This window comes from Vitis vinifera, chromosome 11 (genome assembly GCF_030704535.1).
Source record: "Vitis vinifera cultivar Pinot Noir 40024 chromosome 11, ASM3070453v1".
NCBI classification, from domain to species: Eukaryota; Viridiplantae; Streptophyta; class Magnoliopsida; order Vitales; family Vitaceae; genus Vitis; species Vitis vinifera.
In genome coordinates, this window is record NC_081815.1 from 6198913 (window position 1) to 6221747 (window position 22835).

Here is a 22835-nt window from a genome sequence, read left to right on the forward strand (position 1 = left end):
TTGTTTGTTGTTCGTATTCTTTTGAGACAGTACTTTATATATAAAACATTCTTTTTGCCTCTTTTGAGTAATTTAATTGTAGCCCCTTCTATCTAAAAGTGTTTTCTTATCAGGGAGGTGATATATTGATTATACACATGGCTATGTACTTTATTATTACTATAAATCTTTTTGTTAGTGACAAATCAATTGATAATCAATTTTCCAAAGGAAAAAAAAATCATTTTTTCTTTACTCCTTTTGGTTGCATAACCGAAGCAATGATGGAATTTATACCCTTGAGGGAATGAAGTAACAAAAAATTTTAAAATTCAAGTAAAGGTCATGGTGAGACAAATTGTTTATCATTGTGATAGGTGTCAAATGAAAAATAAATAAAAGAAAGGAGTAGGGGGAAGAACCTTGGTAGGTATAGTTTTTTTAAATTTTGAGTTGAGACCATGTTAGAGTTGGGTTTGTTGAGTTAGAAAGTTGGTGTTGGTTAAATTCGAGTCAAGTCAGGTTACTTCTACCCTAACTATCTTTTTAAAATCTATTCTATATAATATATTTTTAAAACATATTCTCTATATATTTATACTAAAATTAAATATAAATAAAATTTTTCTAACAAAATTAAATCCTATATAGTATATCATAATTTAATATTTTATTAAAAAAAATTAAAAATTAATGTTTTGTTTAATTATCAGAAAGTGTTAAAAAACGAAAAAAAAATGTTAAAATTTTTTTTTCTCATGCTTGATTTTATTATGAAAATTATATATAAAAAATCAAATATAATTAAAATTAATTAGAAATTTATACATTTTAAAATCATTTAATATTTATATAATGAAGGAAAATAAGTGGAATTAATTTAAAGAAATGTTAAAAAATTAATTGATTGATTTAAAATTTTTTTTCTTATGTTTTCTTTTCTTCAACTTTTTCTTTCTCTTATATCTTATGGGAACCAAATATATCCTAAAGTGTCATTGGGTACACTTTTTATTTTTTATTTTTAAAATTAAAAAATAAAAATATAACAAATTTTATATGAAAATTATGAACTTTCCTTACATCTTTAAAAATTATTTTTAAGTTATGTTTAATTCTCATAAAATATTAAGAAAAAAATATTTCATAGAAAATGATTTTTTTTTTCATATTTGATTGTAGAATAAAAATACTTAAGAAAATAAAAAATAATTTTATGACTTTAAATCTATTTTTTTTCTATTTTCTCTCCCATGAATTTTTCCTCCAATTGAATTCAAAACATTTGGGTCAACCCGTCAAAATGGTATCTCTACTTAATTTTCTTAATCATACATAAAAATATAAAAAATATAAAAATAAAATAAAAAAACATGATAAAGAATAATTTGAAAACTAGGAGACATAACCCATGCAGGCCACTAAGAACTACAGTCAAAAAGATGGTTTTTGGTCCCAACTTTTGTCCTTTTTTGTGTGGATATGATCAATAAAGATGCTTTTCCTTGTACAGAGTTTCATCTTTCCTTGCATACGTGGAAAAAATAAGTTGAATGCTGCCAATTTCCGTCCAAACGAAACCTACACTCAACGATTAAACCTTTGCCCTGCCGCAAATAAGGCCGGCCTTTTCTCGCTCTCCAAATTTAATAAATATATAACCATTAGGAAATATGATTGATTTGAATGTCTTGGCTTGGTCTACACCTTCCTCTTATTATTATTATTATTATTTGAATTGAGTAGACACAAATGGTTGCAATCATGACGACTTGGTTGGGAAGGCAAAGAGAATGAAATAAATGATTTTAAGTCATTCTTGAAAAGGAAAAAAAAATATTGAGACCCGCTTTTTTAGCTTTGACTATCAAAAAATTATTTAATAATAGAAAATAAAGTGTTTTTAAAAATATTTTTTAATATTTTAAAATATATTTAACTATATTGAGTGATTAATTTTAATTATTATACATATTTATGTAATTATTTTTTAAAAATAACCCTAAAAAAATAATTAAAATATATATATATTTAAAATATTTTATTTTTTATTTTCAAAAATTATAAGATTCAAATGATACCTTATCGATGTGTATAAAATAGTATTTTTAATGCCAAAAGACACCCTTCTTCAAATGATATTTAAATTGGACCACAAAAATAAATAATCCATGCCTTGACTTTGGCTCTCATTCGTGCAATCTTTGAATACGCCTTGAGGTCGTGTATGCAATTGACCACGTCCACGCTTCAAATTTATTTTTCTTGAATTATTTTAAAAGTTTTCCAAATTTAATTTATGCAAAGGTTTGGCGATCTTGAGAAAAGATAGTGTGATCTAATGGCTCCGGTTAAGTAGCCTAGATGTCTTATTTGCTAATAGAAAGTCGTAAGGGTCTTAATCCAGATGATACTACTTGTGGGAGAAAATTCTGAACACGCTTATGAAAATAGGAGATCATTGGTACGTTGACTTTTATGAAAAAGCTAATTTATGCGACTAAAAAAAAAACTGAAAATTCTAAAAAATGAATATTGTTAGTTTGTTTGATTGGTTTCACTGAAGATAAGGGAAAAAAAAAAAAGTGAAATAAAAATACACAGAAAGGGGAATGAGGAATAGAGATGGGAAAAGAAGAGGCAAGTGGGGTTGTCCCCACCATAATTTACCTCAGTCAACACGGATGGCCATAGAGGCATAGACGACCCTAACCCCTATCTCTGCCTTTCTCTCACTTTCTCTCGCTACTCTTCCAGGAAAAACCCTAGAACCTCCGATCTCAAGTTCCATATTCGTAAAAAAGAAAAAGGCATTAAAAAAAAAATTAATATCAAGATTTGATCATTTTCCTTTCGTCTGTTTCAACACTTCCTTGTATGTGACGTTGTCACTCTAGTCTCATCCAATGTCGTCGGAGATCGAGGTCGTTGACGAAGTCGAATCCCGTGATCCGGCGATAAATGGAGGTGGGGCCGCCGGAGGTGGTTTTTCCGGGGAACCGAGTGGGATCGGCGCTGCCGATGAGAGTCTTCGGAATGATGTCTACACGGCGGCTGCTTATGGGGATATGGAGAAGTTGCAGAGGTTGGTGGAGTTCGAGGGCTGTTCGGTTTCCGAGCCGGATGGGCTTGGGTACTATGCTTTGCAGTGGGCGGCTCTGAATAATCGAACCGCGGCTGCGCAGTATATCATCGAGGTTTTCATTCCGTTGTTTATGACCTTCTTCAATTTTGGATTATTATTGTTTTGAGATGTGGGTTTGGTTTGTTTTGCTATTGGGTTGATCGGGTACTGAGAACTTTGAGGAAATTTGAGAGCGGAAGAAGTATGAAGTTTTGTGTTTCATAACGATGTTTAGTTCATTAGATAAGGAATAAGTGAACTTACTTTATAAAAATGGGAACTATAAGATTTGGAGCCTTTTTCCCTTGATTTTATTGAAATTTTATTTTCTTTGTTTTCCTCTGGTTTCTCAGTAAGGGAATCGAGTATTTTTGGTGAATTTATGTCAATATACCGAATGGATTAATTGCTCTTCCTGTCAAACTTCATTCAATTGCAAAGACGTGAATTTGATTTGTTCAATGTTCTTTAGAAAGGGAGAATTTCCTGTATCCATGATGTAATAATTTTATTACTAGTTATTTGTGTGAATTGATATTTCATTTTTTTTTTCTCATTTCATTGAGATTGATTGCATTTGAGTGGGCAAATTGGTGTGTTAATTAATGGCTTATTGTTTCTGTCCTATATGACAGCATGGAGGAGATGTAAATGCAGTAGATCACACTGGGCAGACAGCACTTCACTGGTGTGCTGTGCGGGGTGCAATCCAGGTTGCAGAGCTATTACTCCAAGAGGGTGCTCGGGTTAACACAGCTGATATGTATGGCTATCAGGTTGGTTTCAACTATGGTTGTCCTCTCTTTCAAGGGTAGATAGGATTTTCTTGAATATGGGTTTCAGGTGAAAGTTGTGATTTGAATTTTGATTAAACATTCTGATTAAACTGTCTTACTACTGATTTTGAATGGAATATCTTTAGTGGGCTATATGATAGTTGGCGCAGATAATTGTAAATGCATAACAATTCAACTAAACATGAATTGCAGCTAATTGGTGTAGAATAATCATATTGAGGATTTTGATAGTTCAGTTTAGACTACATTCTTATGAACCTATACATGGATAAAGGATCCGGTAATTCTGATTCAATTTTATTTCTCTATCCTGTGTTGTATGTGCTTCTCATATTGGCATCGGGCTTTGTCATATTTTAATGGGTTTATTTACTCTCTCTCTTTTGCAGACAACACATGTTGCAGCACAATATGGTCAAACTGCTTTCCTATACCACGTTGTTACAAAATGGAATGCTGATCCTGATGTTCCTGATAATGATGGAAGAAGTCCTTTACACTGGTGTGTTACCTATGTTTTGATTGTTGAAAAGTAGTATATGAAAGTAGGCTTCACTGTCTAATCACATTCATGTAATGGGTCTATCAATTTGTGGTTGTTGATATTAAAGTTATAATAAGTCCTTGAACAAGTGCTGACAAGAGTCCAATATAGGATGCATCTCATATTATTATCATTTTCTGGATTTTGTTGGCTCTTGATTTGCTTGCAAAATTTGTCTATCAATTAGCTGAAAACTGCTTAATGTGAAGATAACTGATTATCTTAAATTTCGATGTCACCATTACAGTCATTTTCTATTGCTTATTTGTTCTAGACACTCGTTGTTTTGGTTTCCATTTGAATTTACATACTAGTAATGGTTTCCAATACTTGGACTACATGCTCAACACAAACAATAAATGACTGCTTCAGATATGGCTTGTTGTGATGGGAAAAATCCTTATATTTTTTTTTTGTGCATGAAAATAGGAAAACTTTCAGCATGAGATACTTACAGCTGAAATTCTGTAATATTTTTCTCTGGAGAATTGTAGGGCTGCTTATAAAGGTTTTGCCGATTGTATACGTCTTCTTTTATTTCTGGACGCATATAGGGGACGCCAGGATAAAGAGGGTATGCTTTGATGCTCAGTACCTTAATTCATTTTTTTTTTTTCCTGAAGGAATATTTTTCTTTGTAGAAACTTACCATTTTATATCTAGAATATCTCATATTATCATCCTCTTGCTCTTGTTTCCACATTGTAACTTCAGGTTGTACACCTCTCCATTGGGCTGCTATTAGGGGCAACTTAGAGGCATGCACAGTGTTAGTGCAGGCTGGGAAGAAGGAGGACCTAATGATGACCGACAATACTGGCCTTACACCAGCGCAACTGGCTTCTGATAAGAATCATAGACAAGTTGCTTTTTTCCTTGTACGTGTTCCATAACCGAAACACTTTAAATTGGTTAGTAATGTTTCTTTGATAAGTAGTTCCTTTCAATAGTTATACCTAAATATAAGTTTTTCAAAACCGTCTCTTAGTGCTGACTTAGGATATCTTCTTTGGGGAGAGAGAAGCTGTTCTCTGTTTCCTTCTACACATGGAAAGAATATCTGCTATATGTTCATGACACTCTTGCTCCTTCGAATTTTTAGAATTGATACAAGATTTACCAGATGACTGTCCTGAGTATATGAGAAAGGGTCTTTGTGAGAGATGGTTTAAGATATTATGCCATAGTGTCATAGTATCTTTATCAGGAACGCCCTGTACAAATGTTGACCTATGTTCCAAAGCGTAATAGAGGAGTTTCTATCTGTGTTTTTAGAGGCGTTAGTGAGGTGTGCTTCAGGGCACACCTCAGAGCGAAGATTTCTGAAAATGTGTTGAAGCTTTCAAAAGAAAGCTAGATTTGCAAAAGGCGTGTGCCTGTGGAGTCCAATCATACCTAAGGTGCACTTTCAGCACACCCTTCAACATGCTGGAATATGAGGCGTAAGCCTTCTAGGTGTTGTAGAGATGGCTGGACCAAATAAATAAATCCATTTAAAGGGAAAAAAAAATGATGCCTTTTAACCCAAAACAGCTCGTGGAGAATGAAATCAAAGGATAGGAGGGGAAAAAAATAACAAACTTTGACCTTATTGTCGACGGCCACATCTTAGGCTTCTCCACACCATTGGCAGTGGCTCACTCCGGCCAAGGTAGTGTTGACATCTTTACTTTGCATTCAATGAGATCTTTGCATATGCTCGTCAGTTATTCCCTCTGCATTCTCATTTCCATTCTTTCTTCTTAGTCCTCCCTACGTCTAATTCCTTCTCCGATGTTCTTCTTTATAATCTACCGATTTTGTTTTTTTTTTTCTTCCATTTTATATTTTTCCCTTCTGTTTTTTGTTTATTAACATTAAAAACATGTTTTAATGAAAAGAACTTTTTTGTTTGTTTGTTTGTTTTTTTTTTTCCCTTTTTACGTAGTAAACTCCCAAATTAGATAAAATTAAGATAATTGATAATTGATTTTATTTTGCTTGGATCAAATTTGATAATTAATAATCGATTTTATTTTGCTTAGATCAAATTTGATAATTGATAATTAATTTTTTCAAATAGCAAAAAATAAAATTAGTTAATTGATTATCTTTTTTTTTTTTTTTTTAAATTCTTTAATTATTATTGTTTTTCACATGGCAAAAAATATATAATTTTTATGTCTTTAATTGACTTGTTTTAAGTATTTTTATTTATCCTATTTTATTTTTATTTATTTATTTATATATTTTAAATTATTTTTTAATAGTTATTCATTATAAAAGTGAGGGTATCAAAAGGATTTTGCCTCAATGTTTTGAGGCTTACGCCTCAACGCTTTGAGGCTTACATCTCAACGCTTCGCCTTGCCTCACAGACACAAAAATGCTTCATCTTACACTTCTGCCTTTAAAAACCTTAGTTTCTAGTGATAGGATCATGATATTTTGGAGATTTTGGAAGGATTTTACATGTCATTACCAGATTAAATATTTACTTGCCAATGGAAAAAGTTCCTGTGCTCCTTGATTTGACTAACCATTTTCTATAACCAACTAACCTGCTAGAATATATTCTTATTTTGATAGATGTCATACTGTATCATTTCCATCAGCAGTTTAGGGTTAGGTAGCACTGGTATCTTCTACTCTTATGCTTTTTAAATCATGTTCATGTGAGTGGAATATCATTGTAACAGATTTTGGATTATGGTACATTGGAGAATACTTGTGCAAGTTAACCAAGTAGATATCCAATGAATTATCTTTATTGATCAACCAGTGTAAGTGGCATTGTAGTCAATTACTTTGTACTCATCCAATTCCAAGTTCCTGTCATAGGCTCTATTGGAAGATTTATTCTTTGTGAGAAATAGAATGCATTTTGAAGAGGTAGAATATAGGCAGAGGAAGAGTTCAAAGATAGGATGGTGTGAAAGCCTCAAAGCCATCACACCTGAAAACCAAAATCATTTCTAAAGTGAAAGCATCCTCAGCCGAGAGAATCCATTTTAGAAGTGGATGATTTAGGAATCTGCACAAGGAATTCAACCACAATTTTGGAAAGAATAGTCCACTTACTTTTTTTTGATAGGCAAAAAGAATAGTCCACTTACATGGACTTCTGTTATCCTTTCTAATCCTATTAATCACATAAGAGATATTGTATATCGGTTTTATTCCTAAGTGTTAAGTCATACATATTTTGAACTTGTTTTGTAGATATTAGCCTCTTAGCACAATGAATTTATGTGTACATTATCCAGTGTAACTTCTTTGGAATTTTAACAAAACATTTACATACAAGGGACCAGTACTTAGGAAAAGTAGGGGTTCAACCTAGGTGGGTTGACCCAACCTAACCTGAAGTTTAGGTAGGTTTGGGCTAGTATTTTTAATACTTGGGTTGAGTTGACCTTGGGCCAAGGGTTTAGGCGACCCAAGCCTAACTCAAACCCGATTTATTATTTTATAATATTTTATATACTTTTAAATAATATTAGAGAAAAAAATATCAAATTTAATTCTGTCATGTATCATTTCATTTTTCTACAAAGATGGATAGATTTTTTTTTGGTTACTACCTCAAAATAATGTGTCATTTGCTATTTAAATTTTGGTATAAATGTATCAAAGATAAATTTTTAAAAATCATTATGGGTGGGTTCAATCCAACCAACCCTACCTCACTCGTATCTAACTTATATAACCTAAACAATCTGCCCAATCTTGAGCCTAATTTGAACTTGGGAAAATGAAGTTTAGTTTGGCTCAGGTTAGGCACCTTAGGTTAGAGGTCAGGCTGGGTTTGGGTTGGTGTTGGGTGTTTATTAATTCGAGTTCAGCTCAGATTGGCTGCAAGGCACAAACCCAACCCGACCTTAAGGAGGGCCAAGTTGGCTGGAAGAAATTACTGGTGCATGTATGTGATTAAAACAGAAGGCCATCCTGTGCTTGCAACAAGACAAAGCAGTAAATGACATCAATAGTAGGTGTGTTGTGGATCAAAGGTTATAGGTTTTCTTTTTTTGGAGTGGTGTAGATCTTCCTTTTTCTTTGGTGCCTCTTGTATACCGTGTGTGTACATTGGGCATGCCCCCTTTTGTTAGGCGCTTTTTATATGGATTTTTTGTTTGCCTGTCAAAAAATGATATAACAAGGCCACTCCTGTCTTTTCCCTCTTTGCTTGTATACGTTTCCATGATTATTATATCTCATTCATTTCTTTGAAGCTTGCCATTTTCTATGACCTTATATCCTTGCTAGTTGTAGCCACCATTTATCCTTGTAGCATTTCAATGGTAAGAAATATTGAATCTGAAATCAACTTGTAATTCCTTAAATAGTACCTTTCTAGGATTCTCTTCTAGTGCTGTACAAACTTCCCTTCATATATGGGCACCTGTTATTGGTTTGAGATATTGTTTCAAAAAGAATTATTATGTGTGCTTATAGAATTTGATGAAATCTACGGCGCTTTCAATACCATCAATCATTACCTATCAAAAAAAGAGAGAATTTTCTTAAATCTATCATTCTACAAGTTATATGTTCTGATAAATCTGACTCTTCAGGGAAATGCTAGGAGATTGCTAGACAAACGATGTGATGGGAACAGCCGCCTTGGACAACTTTCAAAATTAGGACTTGCACCGATTCTTTGGTGTATAATCTTACTTCTACTTGTGACCTATATTCATTCAGCCATCATTGGTATTTTCCTTGAACCTTGCATGTGATGGAACTGGCCTTTTCTATCAATATTGTACTTATACTGCTTTGTTTTTTCTATGGCTGTAGCATCAGAACTGCCCGGGTTAACGGCTGGCTTTGGCCTCCTTGCATGGTTTGGTGTCTTCCTTGCAAGTGCTGGATTAGTTATGTTTTACAAATGTAGCAAGTATGCCCTATGCACCTTTTTTTTTCCCAGTATGGATTCTATAAAGTACTTGATTTAGGTTTTCATAAAAAGAAAAATAGTTATCATTGAAGAGTTGAGTTTTCTGATGTTGGCTCTATTAACTACAATGACTTTACTAATATTGCTGACTCTTCATTTGCACCCTTTTCTTGAAAATGTGAGTATTGTAGGGTGTAATTGATATTCCTTTTTTGCTTTATTTTTCTGAATCCATCTTTATATGGATCATGGATCAAATGTACTGTCAGCTTTGCGCCCCCTCCCCCACCAAAAAAAAAAAAAAAAAAAGAAGAAAAAATCCAAATAAATCTTGTAACCTTTTTACTTCTTCAATGTTCAGGGTCCATATATATTTTTTTTTCATAGGTAAATGCACTGGAAAAATTTATATAAAAAAGAGAAAATGGCGCCCAAAGGCCAACCCAAAGTATACAAGGAGTATACAAGAGGCCCCTAAAGGCAAGAACAAAAAAGAAGAGGGGATACAAAAAATTTCACCAACCCTCATCTAGACTAACCAATCAAAAAAGTTGATTATAGGTAAAGGTCCCTCATCTATACACAACTTAATCCAAGACAAAAAATTACATGCAAAAGAATTTTTCATTATTTGAATCAAAAGTTCCACATTTTCAAAAGTAATTTGTTTCTTTCCTTCCAAACCGACTAAAAGAGACATAAGGGAGCTGTCATCCAAACCTTTCTACGCTTCTTGCCCCCAAAGGAACCATGCCAACCAAGGAGGGTCTTTCTAACCGAAAAAGGGAAGACCCACATCACACCAAAAAGAGCAAATAATAACTTCCACAAAACCCTAGCCTTGGTGCAATGGATTAGAATATGATCAATAGGCTCTTCTTCAACACAACAAAGGAAATATCTATTGCCTATGGATCACCCCCTCTTTTTTAGTTGATTCAAGGTTAAAACCTTACCCCACAAAGCTTCCCAAGCAGAAAAGCTCACCTTAGGAGGAACACAAGGGCTCCAAATGATGCTCCTTAGAAACAGTATTGCACTTCTAAGCTCAAGAGCACTATAAAGGGACTTAACAGAAAATATCCAATTCTTAGTCTCTTTCCATGGCACCCTATCCTCCATATTGGTAACTTGCCTCTTTCCTTGTATTGTCAAAAGAAACCTCTCTGCCACCTCCACCTCCCAATCATTGAAGGGCCTAGAGAACCAAGGATTCCACCCCCCCACCTCATCCGTAGAGTCCCAAAACTCTGTTGCCCAAGCCTCTTTTGAAGCCGTTAAGCGCCATACAAAGAAAGGAAAGAATCGCATAGTGCATCGTTCCCACACGAATTGTCCTTCCAAAACCTCACTCTTCTACCATCCCTCATAGAGAACACAATTTTGTCATGCAATAAAGACTCTTCCTTCCTGATTTCCTTTCATAACCCCACACCATACCCTTCCCTCACTTATCGGGTAGGCCACCCACCTTCTTTCTCCCTAAACTTCCTACTAATAACTTGCTTCTAAAGAGTGTCCCTTTCTACAATAGGGGCCTATTGAGTGTAGATAGACTTTTAACACCCAAGCCATTCTTCCTTTTATCTGAACAAACAATCACCTACTTTACAAGATGGGGCTTCCTCTCTAAAGCTCCCCCGCCCCAAAGAAAGTCCCTTTGGATTTGCTCCAATCCCAATCTAACCATTTGTTGCATACGCATCAAAGACATGAAGTAAATGAGCATGCTAGACAAAGTACTTCAAATGAGAGTGATTCTCCCTTAGGTTCCATATATTAATACATATTGTTCAGAATTTTTGGTTTGTGAAAAATGTTCTATTTGTTGAATTGGTGAGGTTCTAGCACCTCGAATAAAATGTCATTTGCAATCCCAAGTTTGTAAGCCGACTTAACTGTGAAGATGAACTTTATTCATTTATTTAGTGGGTGTTTGGTAAATCAATTTAATAACTTAAAGTGACTTAATAACCTAATTTAAGTCATTAAGTAAATTAAGTATGTTTGGAAAATAACTTAATGGTATGACTTAAAGTAAAAAACAACTTTAAGTAATAAGTAAAAATAATTAACTTATTCTAAAGTTCACATATTCTTTTTACCTTTTTATCCTCATTTACCCTCGTTACCTCTATGATCTCTTTTACTACTCCACAACACCTCCATTGTTACTCGACCTCCTTTACCCTAATTATAATTTATGATAATAAATATGTCAATTTGATGATTTAGAATAAATTTTAGGTTAATTTTATCGAACAACCTTAATACATAAAATAAAAATTAAGTAATAAGTTTAAAGTCAACAACTTAAGTATAATTTAATTGAAAGTCAACTTAAGTCATTAAGTATTAAGTTTTACCAAACATCCCCTTACAGAGAAGATAAAGTATGTATCTTGTTCTCATTTCACTAGTGACCTCTTGCTATTATTTTTCCAACACGTAGCAAAACGAAACAGTGAATTTTCTAACACATTTTTAATGAGAAACAACAATATAATATATTATAGTAAGTAAGAATAAGTAAATAGAAGGATGTGGGATCCTCCAAAAAAACTGCACAAGAAGTATGTAGGAACCTCCATAGTACTAAAGAATTTTCTAACACATTGTAGGAGCATGATTGTCTCACTTGATTTTTGGTCTGTATTCCTTTGTTCACAGCAAGGATCCTGGTTTCGTTAGAATGAACGTAAATGATCCACAAAGTATGAAAGATGAGGTGAGTTGTGTTCTTTACCATTCAACCTTTTTTAGTTGAAACCATTTTCTGTAGTTGTGTTGACTTGATATTTGTGCATTTGGGCCCTTAAAGTTGATGGGTCTTTCCTTCTCTGAGTGCTTTTTCGATCAAGTTTTCGGAGTTTCTTTTTTCCTTACCAATTAATTTTGTAAATAATGTGTTCATTTATGTTTTTAAGTGTGTCTAATCTATTATGTTTTAATAGGAACCTCTACTGAAGATTGAGATAAACAATCCTGCCTTGCTAGCTGGGAATTGGTCTCAGCTATGTGCTACATGCAAGGTGCCTTTTACTTCTGGTTTTTGTTGCCTTTTTTGTATGACTTGTTCAACATTTGTCTATTCTAACTTCAGCCTGATGTGATTCCTATTCGATTTGTTATTAGATTGTCAGACCTCTTCGTGCAAAGCACTGTTCCACCTGTGATCGATGTGTCGAACAGTTTGACCATCATTGCCCTTGGGTGTCTAATTGCATTGGCAAGGCATGTACACACTTATGAATCTCATCTTTAACTTCTTTCTCCACCCTCATGTTTTCTCTATGGAAGAAGCTCAAGATTTCTGCTATTTCAGTACCAAGTAAAATTTATGATATTATATCTAATATACATGCATGAAGTTGGAGTCGATTGATCACACTAGTGATTTCTGTAATGAAATCCATCCAGATGGGATGGTCATAAATGTGCTTTTATTGCTCCTCTGCTATTTGTGAAAGTTTCAACTGCTTATAGATGAATCTCATGGGTGGATGGTTGTAATAAGTTCAGTGCATCTTATTGTATAAAAGATTTTCTAGGCTGGACTACTATCCCATCTCAATGTTTTTACACCGTGCCTTTGGGAATGGTATTGATTTCATCATGTTTCAGTTCACTGTCTCGTTTCTTTTCTTTTCCCATTATTAATATGTATCTTCCTTCTATTGATTTATTTGTTCTGAACTGTTCAACTTGTGATACAGAAAAACAAGTGGGATTTCTTCTTGTTTCTTGTTCTAGAAGTTTCCGCCATGTTGATTACTGGATCAGTTACTCTCACAAGTATGTGTTTAATTGGCTTCATTTTCAAGCTATTTTTCAAAGTCAGCAAAATTGTTTTTGGTTTGATATGCTTAAGGAAATAATTGTTGCATGCAGGAATTTTGACTGATCCGGCAGCTCCATCTTCTTTTGGAGCATGGATGAATTATGCTGGTAGACATCATATTGGTGCTATATCGTTTCTGATTGTGGATTTTTTCCTCTTCTTTGGTGTGGCTGCCTTGACAGTTGTACAAGCTTCTCAGGTATGTGTCTAGAATCTTCCAACTGCAGTACCCTATAAAAAAAATAAAATCTTCCAATGGTAGTATTTTCAATCATTTTTCATATTGGACTAAGATATTTTAATAATTTTGGAGGATTTTTAGGCTTAATTTTTGTGGTTGTCATGCAAATGTCTATCTATATTAAGTTTTTTAATATCTGTTTTCATCAAAGGTTTTGCTCTGTTGGTATTTAATACACAGTAAATAGTTTTCTTGATGTCTGGATACTGGGAGAGTTTGAGCTCGGTAACATGGTTATTGAGTTTAGGATTTTTTTCTACCCTATGAATGTTCTCCCTCTCTTTTATCCATGATGAAGTTCTCATCATGATTAATCCTTTCCTCTATTTTCTTTAAATTTTGTCCACTGCTGGTAAACCTAGATGCAGGCTTTTTGCATCTCAGTGCACTGATGCAAGACATCTATATTAGTTCAGTTGCCATAAATTTTTTTCTTGGATGTCAACTTGTTTTGAAAATCCATAGAACATCCTCAAAATTTGGTGAAACCTCAGGGAGCATGTGGTGGAAATGTTACAAAGAAACTTAACAGATCAGAAAAAACATGGTCATTTTCCTCTGGGAATTTTTATACAATCTTCAAAACAAAATTGCCTGTTATTTGGTTAAAGTTTATTGAAATTTAGGATTATTTGGAATCTAGAAAACAAACTATGGTGTATGATTCTAGAATTCATGTTACCATGGGGTTCATAGAATAACATGCTTGAGGCTTTGATGGTAATGAATTTTCTTTTGCAAATTTTGGGAAACCACTTTCTGAGAAATACTTGGTTTTCTGCTTCTTAATTTATATCTTATTTGTGTAATTACTGCTATGATGTTGCCTGCTGATGTTGCAATCATAATTATATTACAGAAAAGTAATCTTTTTTTTTTGCTTAAAACAAATGGACTCTATGTTTCCCCTACATTCTCCTTGTATCCTGCTGGATATAGGGTTTCTGTTAAAGTCAAAACTGGCTTCTTCTGCTTTTCATGGTTTAAATATTTATTGAATGGTTTGTCTCTTTTCTGTTTTTACAGTACTTTTTCCATCCTTTCAGCTGCCAATAGAATCTTAATTGTTGAAGTTATATGTTAAAAGTGAGATGCTGATTTTGGCAACTTTCTTTTTGCTGCAGATATCGCGCAATATTACAACAAATGAAATGGCTAATGCTATGCGCTATAGCTATCTTAGAGGGCCTGGTGGTCGGTTCAGGAACCCATATGATCGTGGGTTGAGGAAGAACTGTTCAGATTTCCTGATCAATGGCTACAATGAAGATGAGGAACACATTGAAGAACCAGCTCATTCCGATGGAATTGGAATGATGCAGATGGCTAGGAACTCAAATCTCCAAAATGGAGATGCCCTTTCCCATCATACCAATGGCAATGGCCATGTCGCTATCAATGTGAAGAACTCTAGGTCCCATCATGGCCATGTTCATTCATCGCATTGCAGCCACAGTAACCATGGCAAGACTGAGAGTGTCCCTCTGGGCTTGGGTATTGGGCTTGGAAGGAACAATACTCGTTCTGTTGTAGCCTCATGATTGAGTGCCCTCCCCCTCCCTCTCCTGTTGTAGGCCTTGTGATTGAATGCCCTGTTTTGTATTATAACCACAATACATCATCTTGAGTTTGGCATAATTCAATTGATTATTACTCTTTTCTACCCAAGTGCTCTTCTTCTCGTTTAAATTTATTTGTCATTTCACACATGGGCTGATGACCCCTTTTTTGTGATATTTTCCCCTGAACAAGACAGCGGGTGAGGCTGAAACAGGCAAAGTCGCGCCATCGAATCCTTTAAATTAGTTCATGATTTAGACACCATCTCAAAATCAAACCATTTATTACTTGTTCAAAACTTTATTTTCCGCCTTCTCTATTTAAAGGGGTTGCTGTCACACCCTTAAATAAATTAAATACCCCCCTTTATTTTTTAATTGAAATAAAGAAGACAAAATGTCCATCTCTTTGTGATGTTTCCGATCAGTGATAAATGACACGAAAGCCTATGGTTTGGTTTGGTCAAGTAATTAATTACTCAAAAATTGTTTCATGTGAGTGACTCTTAAACATAATTGTCAGGTGTCAGCAACATGTAACAATCACTCTTCTGAGGTGGCTGTAATTTTTGGAGACTCTTGTTTTGATCATTTTCTGTCTTTGATATAAAAAAAATGATGATTTTTCTTAAAAATATATGCACTTAATTAATTTCAATTATCACATTTTATATCTTTAAATTGAGGAAAAAATAAAAATAGTAAATTTAATTTGTCCATTTTGCGTAAAATCAATAGAATATAGAATAAATCAATATTTGATTTTTTTAAAAAAAAATTTACTACCACAATTAATAATTTTTACTTTTTCACTGGTATAAATAATTTTTTTTTTTTTTTTTTTTTTTTGCTTTTGAGTGAATTAACAATTTGAATTCAAGATATTTAAATTGTTAGGATGATTCACCATTTTTTTCCCTTTAATAGTTATTTATTTACATTTCTCAAGTAAACAAATAAAATTGTTAATTAACTTGATCGGAATAAATTTGTTTAATTAATTTCATTATCATAATTTATTTGTTTCCATTTCAAATAAAATTAAATAAAAAATTATTTCAATTTTAATCTTTTTATATTAAATAAAATAATATAAAAATAAAAATTCATTTATTTTAATTAAGATAATATAAAATATCATATTTCATTTTGGATGGAAAAAAAGTTACTAATATTATATATATATATGAGTTTTTTTAATTTTATAAATGTGTTTTATAACGGTGAGAATTATCTTTTGGGGGTAGATGAGCCCCAAATTAACAAAATGTTCATATAACTCTTCAAATTGAGTTAAAGGATATGAAATAGTAACGGACAAATATACCCTTTAAGAACACATATAAAATATTTTATAAAATTAAATTAAATAATTTTTTTCAATAATTTTTTTTTTCAAAAATACTAAATTAAATAAAAATAGTTTTCAAAAATATTAAATTAAATAATTTTTTTTTCAAAAATATTAAATTTAATTTTTTTTTCAAAAATATTAAATTAAATTAAAGTATTTAAAAAATATTAAATTAAATATTAAATTAAATAAATTTATTTTTAAAAATATTAAATTAAATAAATTTATTTTTAAAAATATTAAATTAAATAAATTTATTTTTAAAAAATATTAAATTAAATAAAAGTATTTTAAAAAATATTAAATTACATAAAAGTATTTTTTAAAAATATTAAATTAAATCAAAAATATTAAATTAAATAAAAGTATTTTTCAAAAATATTAATTTTTTTTTTCTCAAAATCAACAAAGGGATTTTTGGAAATACTAAAAGATGATATCCTTAAACTCAATTTTCATACTTTCATTGAGTCTTAGGGCTCAATTTGAAGAGTTACATGGACCTTTTGTTAATTTGGAGGTCCATCTACCCCAAAAACATAATTCTCCCTAAAAAAATAAACAATACCTATATAATTTAGTACATATCGTTATAAATAGTATTAGAACTAATTCCCAATTTGGAGTGAGTTTATTTGACATTATTAGAGATATTTATCAATTTAACCTCGTAATTTTATATTACATGAGATTGTCTGTGATAGGAAAAATGTTATTTGGTCGATGCATGCATGTGCCAAATCCAAATCATCTGATTTATAACCTTAAATTTAATGATCAAATTATTTTTCATCGAAATTTGGGAAGTTTCAGTAAAAAGAAGAAAAAAATGTAATAAGAAACATTTAACCAGATAAATGTTATAAGGTCGAGAGACGTGGGGCAGAAGCGTAGCACCCCCGCACCCACCGCGGAATAAATAAGAGGAAAAGAGGCCGGACATGGGACCCACACCTTCCCCTCTCACTTATCCAAAGTCCATTAACCAAAAACACGTGGCAAATATCAGACGGTTCGTACTCCGGTTCGGTGACGGCTCATTCTCACTCCTCTCGGTTCCTTCTCTCTTCTTCTTCTTTGCACTGCTTTTCTTCCCTTTCACTTGATCCTCTCTCTCTCTCCCCCAACAATTCCACCGTTTCAAACTCTAAGCCGTCTATCTCTTGATTTTTCCCACTTGATTAGAGAGTTCCGTTTTCAGGTATTCTGTTAGAAGTTTTGCCGTAATTTTTGGTGGTTTTGAGTCTTCCTTTTACCTTATGTTCTGTGTTTGGTTTCCGAGAAAATGGAGTAAAATAAGGAAGGAAAAGAAAGGAGGGAGGTATCTGAGTCTTGTGATTTGTCATGTTTCTTTTTTCCGAAACTGTGAACAAAATTCTGTTAATTGCCAAATTGTTATATATACGTATATTTATTTATTTATTTTGACGATGATTTAATATGGAAAAGGTGACGTTGAAATCAACCTTCTTGTTCTCTGCCTTTTCAAGTTCAGCACTGTTTGGTAGTTGATATGGAAAAGGTTACAATTTACATTGACGTATAAGCTCTGTTTTCAGTTCAGTACGAGACGTAGTTAATACACAAAAATTTTGTTTTGTTGAAGATTTGTTTTCCTAGTTCTTTGATAAACAGAAGTGGGTGTGGCCGTCCATATGAGTACTTTATGCATCTGATGGTATTGGTTTTCTGATTTTTGGTTTACTATGGTGGATGTGTGTTCTATGCCTCTGATAATACCGATTTTTCTTATTTTTGACTAACTATTTTTTTCCCTAAAGATTTGAATTACATAAATAAATTGTTTTCAACAAAGCTTGAACTAAGTTATTTGTGACATTAGGTGCAATTTTGAGTTGATGATTGATTACAGTCCCTTTTCATTTCTGGGATGTGGTTTCACCTGGAGTTCTGACTTCTTCTTCTTTTGTTTTTTGGTCCTCTCTTTCACATATTCTGGTTAATGACTCATCTGGTTTGAATTTCAATATTCATAAACCTGCTTCTTTCTTCTTCATGTTTTTTGCTTGGTTAAGTTTAAGCTATTAAAATGGAAATGGTAAGATGTTCCTAATTTGCCTATTTGCTTATTTAGCATTTGGTTTACATCTGCGCTTCTCCTTATACTTTATTTCACTGCCTCTGGCTTTGAGAATATGCACATGGATAACTTCATTGTGTTTGTTTTTATACTTTCACCTGAAAAAGGGTTGCTTTGGCATATTGCTAAGTATGAAATACTTGATGGCTATGTTTGGTTCCCAGAAAGTTTGAGGGAAAATGCATGGAAAAAGAAAAGGAAAAGGAAAGAAAAAGTTAAAGACCATAAATAATAGATGTAAAGTCAATAAATTATTTTTATATGCTATTTCAAACTCATTTCACTTATTTTATCTTTTTTATATAAAGATTAAATAATTTGAAAATGCATAAATTTTTAACCAACTTTAGTCATATTTGATTTTCTTTCTAATTTTTCATAGTAAAACCTAAAATGGAAAATCATTTTCCTTGTCATTTTTCTCTTTCCTTAAGTACTTTCTTGGAACCAAACATAGCAGATAATTCCTAATATTGATTATATAGTGTCTGTCTGTGAAATGGGTGTAAGAATCCAGTTCTGTGAAACAGTTCCAAGTAAGTATTTTGTTGTTGGTGAATATCTTTTGTTTTAGCAAATGAGTGGTCATTGGTCTTTGATAGTTGGTACATGCACAAGTCCTTCGCATGGATGGCTTGCTGTTGCAAAAATTTGCAACTGTTACACAACTACACCAATCCTCTTATGTGTACAATATGGTTAAAAGTGCTATTTAATGGGCATCTGTGTAGGGTTTATGTTTTCCAATTACTTTACTATGCTGTACTGTCCCTTTATTTCTCCTATAGTGTGAAGTGGAGTGCTTTCCCTGACCTTTTCCCTGACCTTTGTGTACAGAAATGGGGTTCCATATCATTCTGATGCATGTTTCATGATATCAAACGGGTAATTTTCAAGCACATCGTTCAATGGGTGGAGTTTGTTCAAGGAAGAGAGACCAACAGGTTGATGAAGATGGTGTGCAGATACAGGTCTCTGGGAGGTATGGCAAAAGTGGCAGTTCAAAATGGTTGAGAACCTCCTTTTCTCGGCCTGTTATAGATTGCCAGTTAGGAAGAGAAAGTTGCCCGTCTCTGATGGAATTATGCATTCATAAAATATGCGAGGTGCTTGCTCTCTTTAGCATGTTTGTTTTAGGATCATGTTCTTTTATGGCTTTATATCTCATGCCAAACCTTATCTTTCTTTTACCTGGACAGGACATTGATAGATATACCAAATTTTCCATGCTGCCAAGGGATATATCTCAACAAATCTTCGACAATTTTGTGGATTCCCATTGTCTTACTTCTGCTTCTCTTGAAGCTTTTCGAGATTGTGCTATACAGGTGATATCTTAGAGGTGTTCTGTTCTTCCATTGATATCAGCCTTTAGTGGACCAAATTTACTTTTGACTTTTGGTCTTGTTTTTGCAGGATGTTAATTTGGGAGAATATCCTGAAGTGAATGACAGCTGGATGGATATTATTTCTTCACAAGGCTTGTCTTTACTCTCTGTTGATCTTTCTGGATCCAGTGTTACAGACGATGGGCTGAGTCTCCTGAAAGATTGTTCAAACATCCAAGTGCTTAGTTTCAATTACTGTGATCAAATTTCAGAGCCTGGACTAAAAAATATTAGTGGTAATACCCTCTGTGTTTGTGTCTACATTGGTTATATTAGTAGGAAAAAATTGTGTTGTTTCCTGATCTTTGTAGATGCCCATTTATATATTCCAAATCTATGCCCGGGAGCGAATTTTTTTTTCTTCCTTGGGTGCTATAAATGCATATACCCTTTGACGTGTTTCCATGTTCTCATCATCAATTTCCCCATGCAAAATTAATTATCTACATATTTGTACATCTCTTTGCATTCAGAATTTCAGAGCCACTTCCTTGGCTAGTTCAATACTGTTCACATGTTGGTTAAGTCAAAATAAAAAATGACCTCTTGAGCACAATTCAGGGGTGCCTACTCCTTCAACTGAGATCTAGATTGCAATTTTGTACCCTCTTAGCTCTTTGATTTAGCAAACATGAATTAGCTGCCTTACATGTTTTCATTCAATGCCCTTAGTCAAGCAGTTGGATTCCTCGTGGGACTGACCCCCAGTTAAGTAGTTCACCCTCTGTTCCCCCCCCCCTGAGGAAGGTGGTTTCAATGTTAGAAATTGGTTGCTCTAAACAAATCTCTGCTTAAAGAGTGGCTGTGGAGGTTTTTGGGGAACAAAAATAGATACTGAAGGAGAGTTATGGTGGAGAAATTTGGATATTTGAAGGGGACTGCTGTTCATAGAGGGCGTGCTCCTTTATTTGGAATTGTTTTCTGTATTTATATGTTAAGAGTGCATGAAATACAGTAGCTGTTCAAATCCTAGCAGCCAGCTTAACCATTTAGGAAAATTGGTTGTCCAATATGGTATCGGAGCCTTTTTTGTTGGGAGGTCATGTGTTCGAACCTCACTACATTTTTATTTACCTCTTACATATCTATCTGTTTCTCCACATGCATATACATTCCTAAATCCTGGCCGCTTAAGCTTTTAGTATAATTGGTTGTCCAACATTATATATAAGAGTGCGGCTTTTTACTCCTTGTATCTTTTCTTTCTTTGAAGGATCTATTATGCTTCTTTGAAATAGATCCTTCTTTGTAATGATTTAATTACATCTATAAAATTGCTCAACTTTTATGAAGAAATATGAGGGACATCACTTAGTTTCTTCATGATTTTATGCTGTTTCTGTTGCACTATTTTCCAATAAGATTGGGAAATGAAATGTATTCATATTAGAATCATACACATTTTGCTTCTGTGCCTCTTTCTCCTCTTCTTTTCTATTTATCTCTATCACTTCAATAATCCCTTTAGGTGGGTAATGTGGATGATCATTATCTTGTGTTTAGGTCTTTCAAACTTGACATCTTTGAGTTTTAAAAAGAGCAACACTGTTACTGCCGAAGGAATGCGTGCCTTTTCCAGCTTAGTTAACCTAGCAAAGTTGGACCTGGAAAGGTGTTCTCGGATTCATGGTGGACTTATTCATCTTAAAGGTTTGTTATTCTCCAACTATTTGGGATTGGCTAAATAAACTTCTGTTTCATGTTTTGCAAGGCTCACATCACCATTTTTTCTTTCTTCTGGGTTTAAGCTCAGATTGTTTTGATATATTATTTGAAGCATTGCACTTCTTGCTCTCAAAGAATAAAAAAAAAGAATATGCGGTACTTGAAGGGATTGAAAATTTCGTATCTTCTGATGATCATGTGTATTAATTACAAAATGAATTTATGATTCTGATTTAAATAGGCATGTGTGCCACTACATGTGTATTTGTCTTTGCTAATAAGTTAGGGAAATGGGACAGACCAATTATTTAATTTTCACTTTTGGTTTGGCAAAGAGGTTGTTGAGGGGAATTCTGGCACCAAGGGCCCAACTGGTGGTTGCCTTGTAATAATTCATCCATTTGATTGTAATAGACTAACAATCCAAGTAGCAGATCCTCATATGAACTTTGCCTCATGGATCTGCTACATTAGCCATTAATATAATGCTGTTAAACTCTCATGCAATCATCTTTTGTCAACCTTATGGGCCATATCTGATTTGGCTTCAGTATACCATAATAGTTCCCTTATTTTATAGGTTTAACAAAGCTGGAGTCACTTAACATCAGATATTGTAAATGCATTACAGATTCAGACTTGAAGGCTCTTTCAGGTAACGTCTGTGGTTCATACTTATTTTGTTAAGAGAATGAATTAGGATTTGTTCCCTTTGGGTATCAAACACTCCTTTTTATATTGTGGAGTCTGATTCAATTGACACATGCGATGCAACCTAATAAACTATGTGAATTTAGAAACTTAAATTATTTGCAGACATGCCTCTGTATCATTGGAAGACATGTCTCTCTGTCATCACATGCATATCAAAACTATATAACCTTGTTTTGGCAATTTTGGGGATGAATATTGCAGTCCAATTCCTTCTTTTCAAGTAGTATGCCAACATGTTTTTTCTTTTAACCTAACCTACATCATATCAGTTCCATCGGTGCAGCTGTTGGTTTGTGCTGGGATAAACCATCTTAACATATTCCTTCTGTTTTATTTCCACTTGCTGCTACCTCAACCTTTTGACTAATGAATTTATTGTGATATTTCCGTCTTATTAATTATATTGCCTTCCATCTAATTCAACATCCTGATTTTAGATATGTTTCTTTATGAACATGTTCTCTGATCAACTAATGCTTTGTACCACAAGGCTTGGTTGATCCTATATTATTATATTTTTTGTTTTTTGTTGAATTTGATAGATATGGACTTAATTAGTTGAAGAAAAAAATAAAAAATCAATCACACAACATTCGAGACGCATTTTCCCTTTTAATCCATGAAATGAAATGTTGTTGAAGTTGCCATA

General features: G+C 33.2%; 2 protein-coding genes across 3 annotated transcripts in view; both read left to right on the forward strand.

Moving 5' to 3' along the window:
- Positions 1 to 2571: 2571 nt before the first annotated feature.
- On the forward strand, positions 2572 to 15073 carry LOC100266114 (S-acyltransferase TIP1-like). The gene is made up of 13 exons (XM_002262842.3): positions 2572 to 3176; positions 3739 to 3879; positions 4290 to 4402; positions 4939 to 5018; positions 5159 to 5322; positions 8998 to 9136; positions 9224 to 9323; positions 11994 to 12051; positions 12278 to 12355; positions 12459 to 12557; positions 13040 to 13118; positions 13215 to 13363; positions 14530 to 15073. The coding sequence occupies exons 1-13, from the start codon at positions 2886 to 2888 to the stop codon at positions 14944 to 14946; spliced, it is 1908 nt and encodes a 635-aa protein (XP_002262878.1). The 5' UTR covers positions 2572 to 2885; the 3' UTR covers positions 14947 to 15073.
- Positions 15074 to 17347: 2274 nt separating this feature from the next.
- LOC100243795 (uncharacterized) overlaps positions 17348 to 22835 on the forward strand; it is a 32835-nt gene continuing 27347 nt past the window's right edge. Inside the window, exons 1-6 of one of the 2 annotated variants that reach the window (XM_010658225.3) lie at positions 17348 to 17519; positions 19301 to 19525; positions 19619 to 19747; positions 19836 to 20043; positions 21311 to 21457; positions 22053 to 22127. In XM_010658225.3, the coding sequence (XP_010656527.1) occupies positions 19328 to 19525; positions 19619 to 19747; positions 19836 to 20043; positions 21311 to 21457; positions 22053 to 22127 (757 nt within the window). In that variant the 5' untranslated portion in view covers positions 17348 to 17519; positions 19301 to 19327. Of the gene's footprint in view, positions 17520 to 19256; positions 19526 to 19618; positions 19748 to 19835; positions 20044 to 21310; positions 21458 to 22052; positions 22128 to 22835 lie in introns of those variants that run through there. The other variant, XM_059740518.1, reaches the window with a different exon arrangement.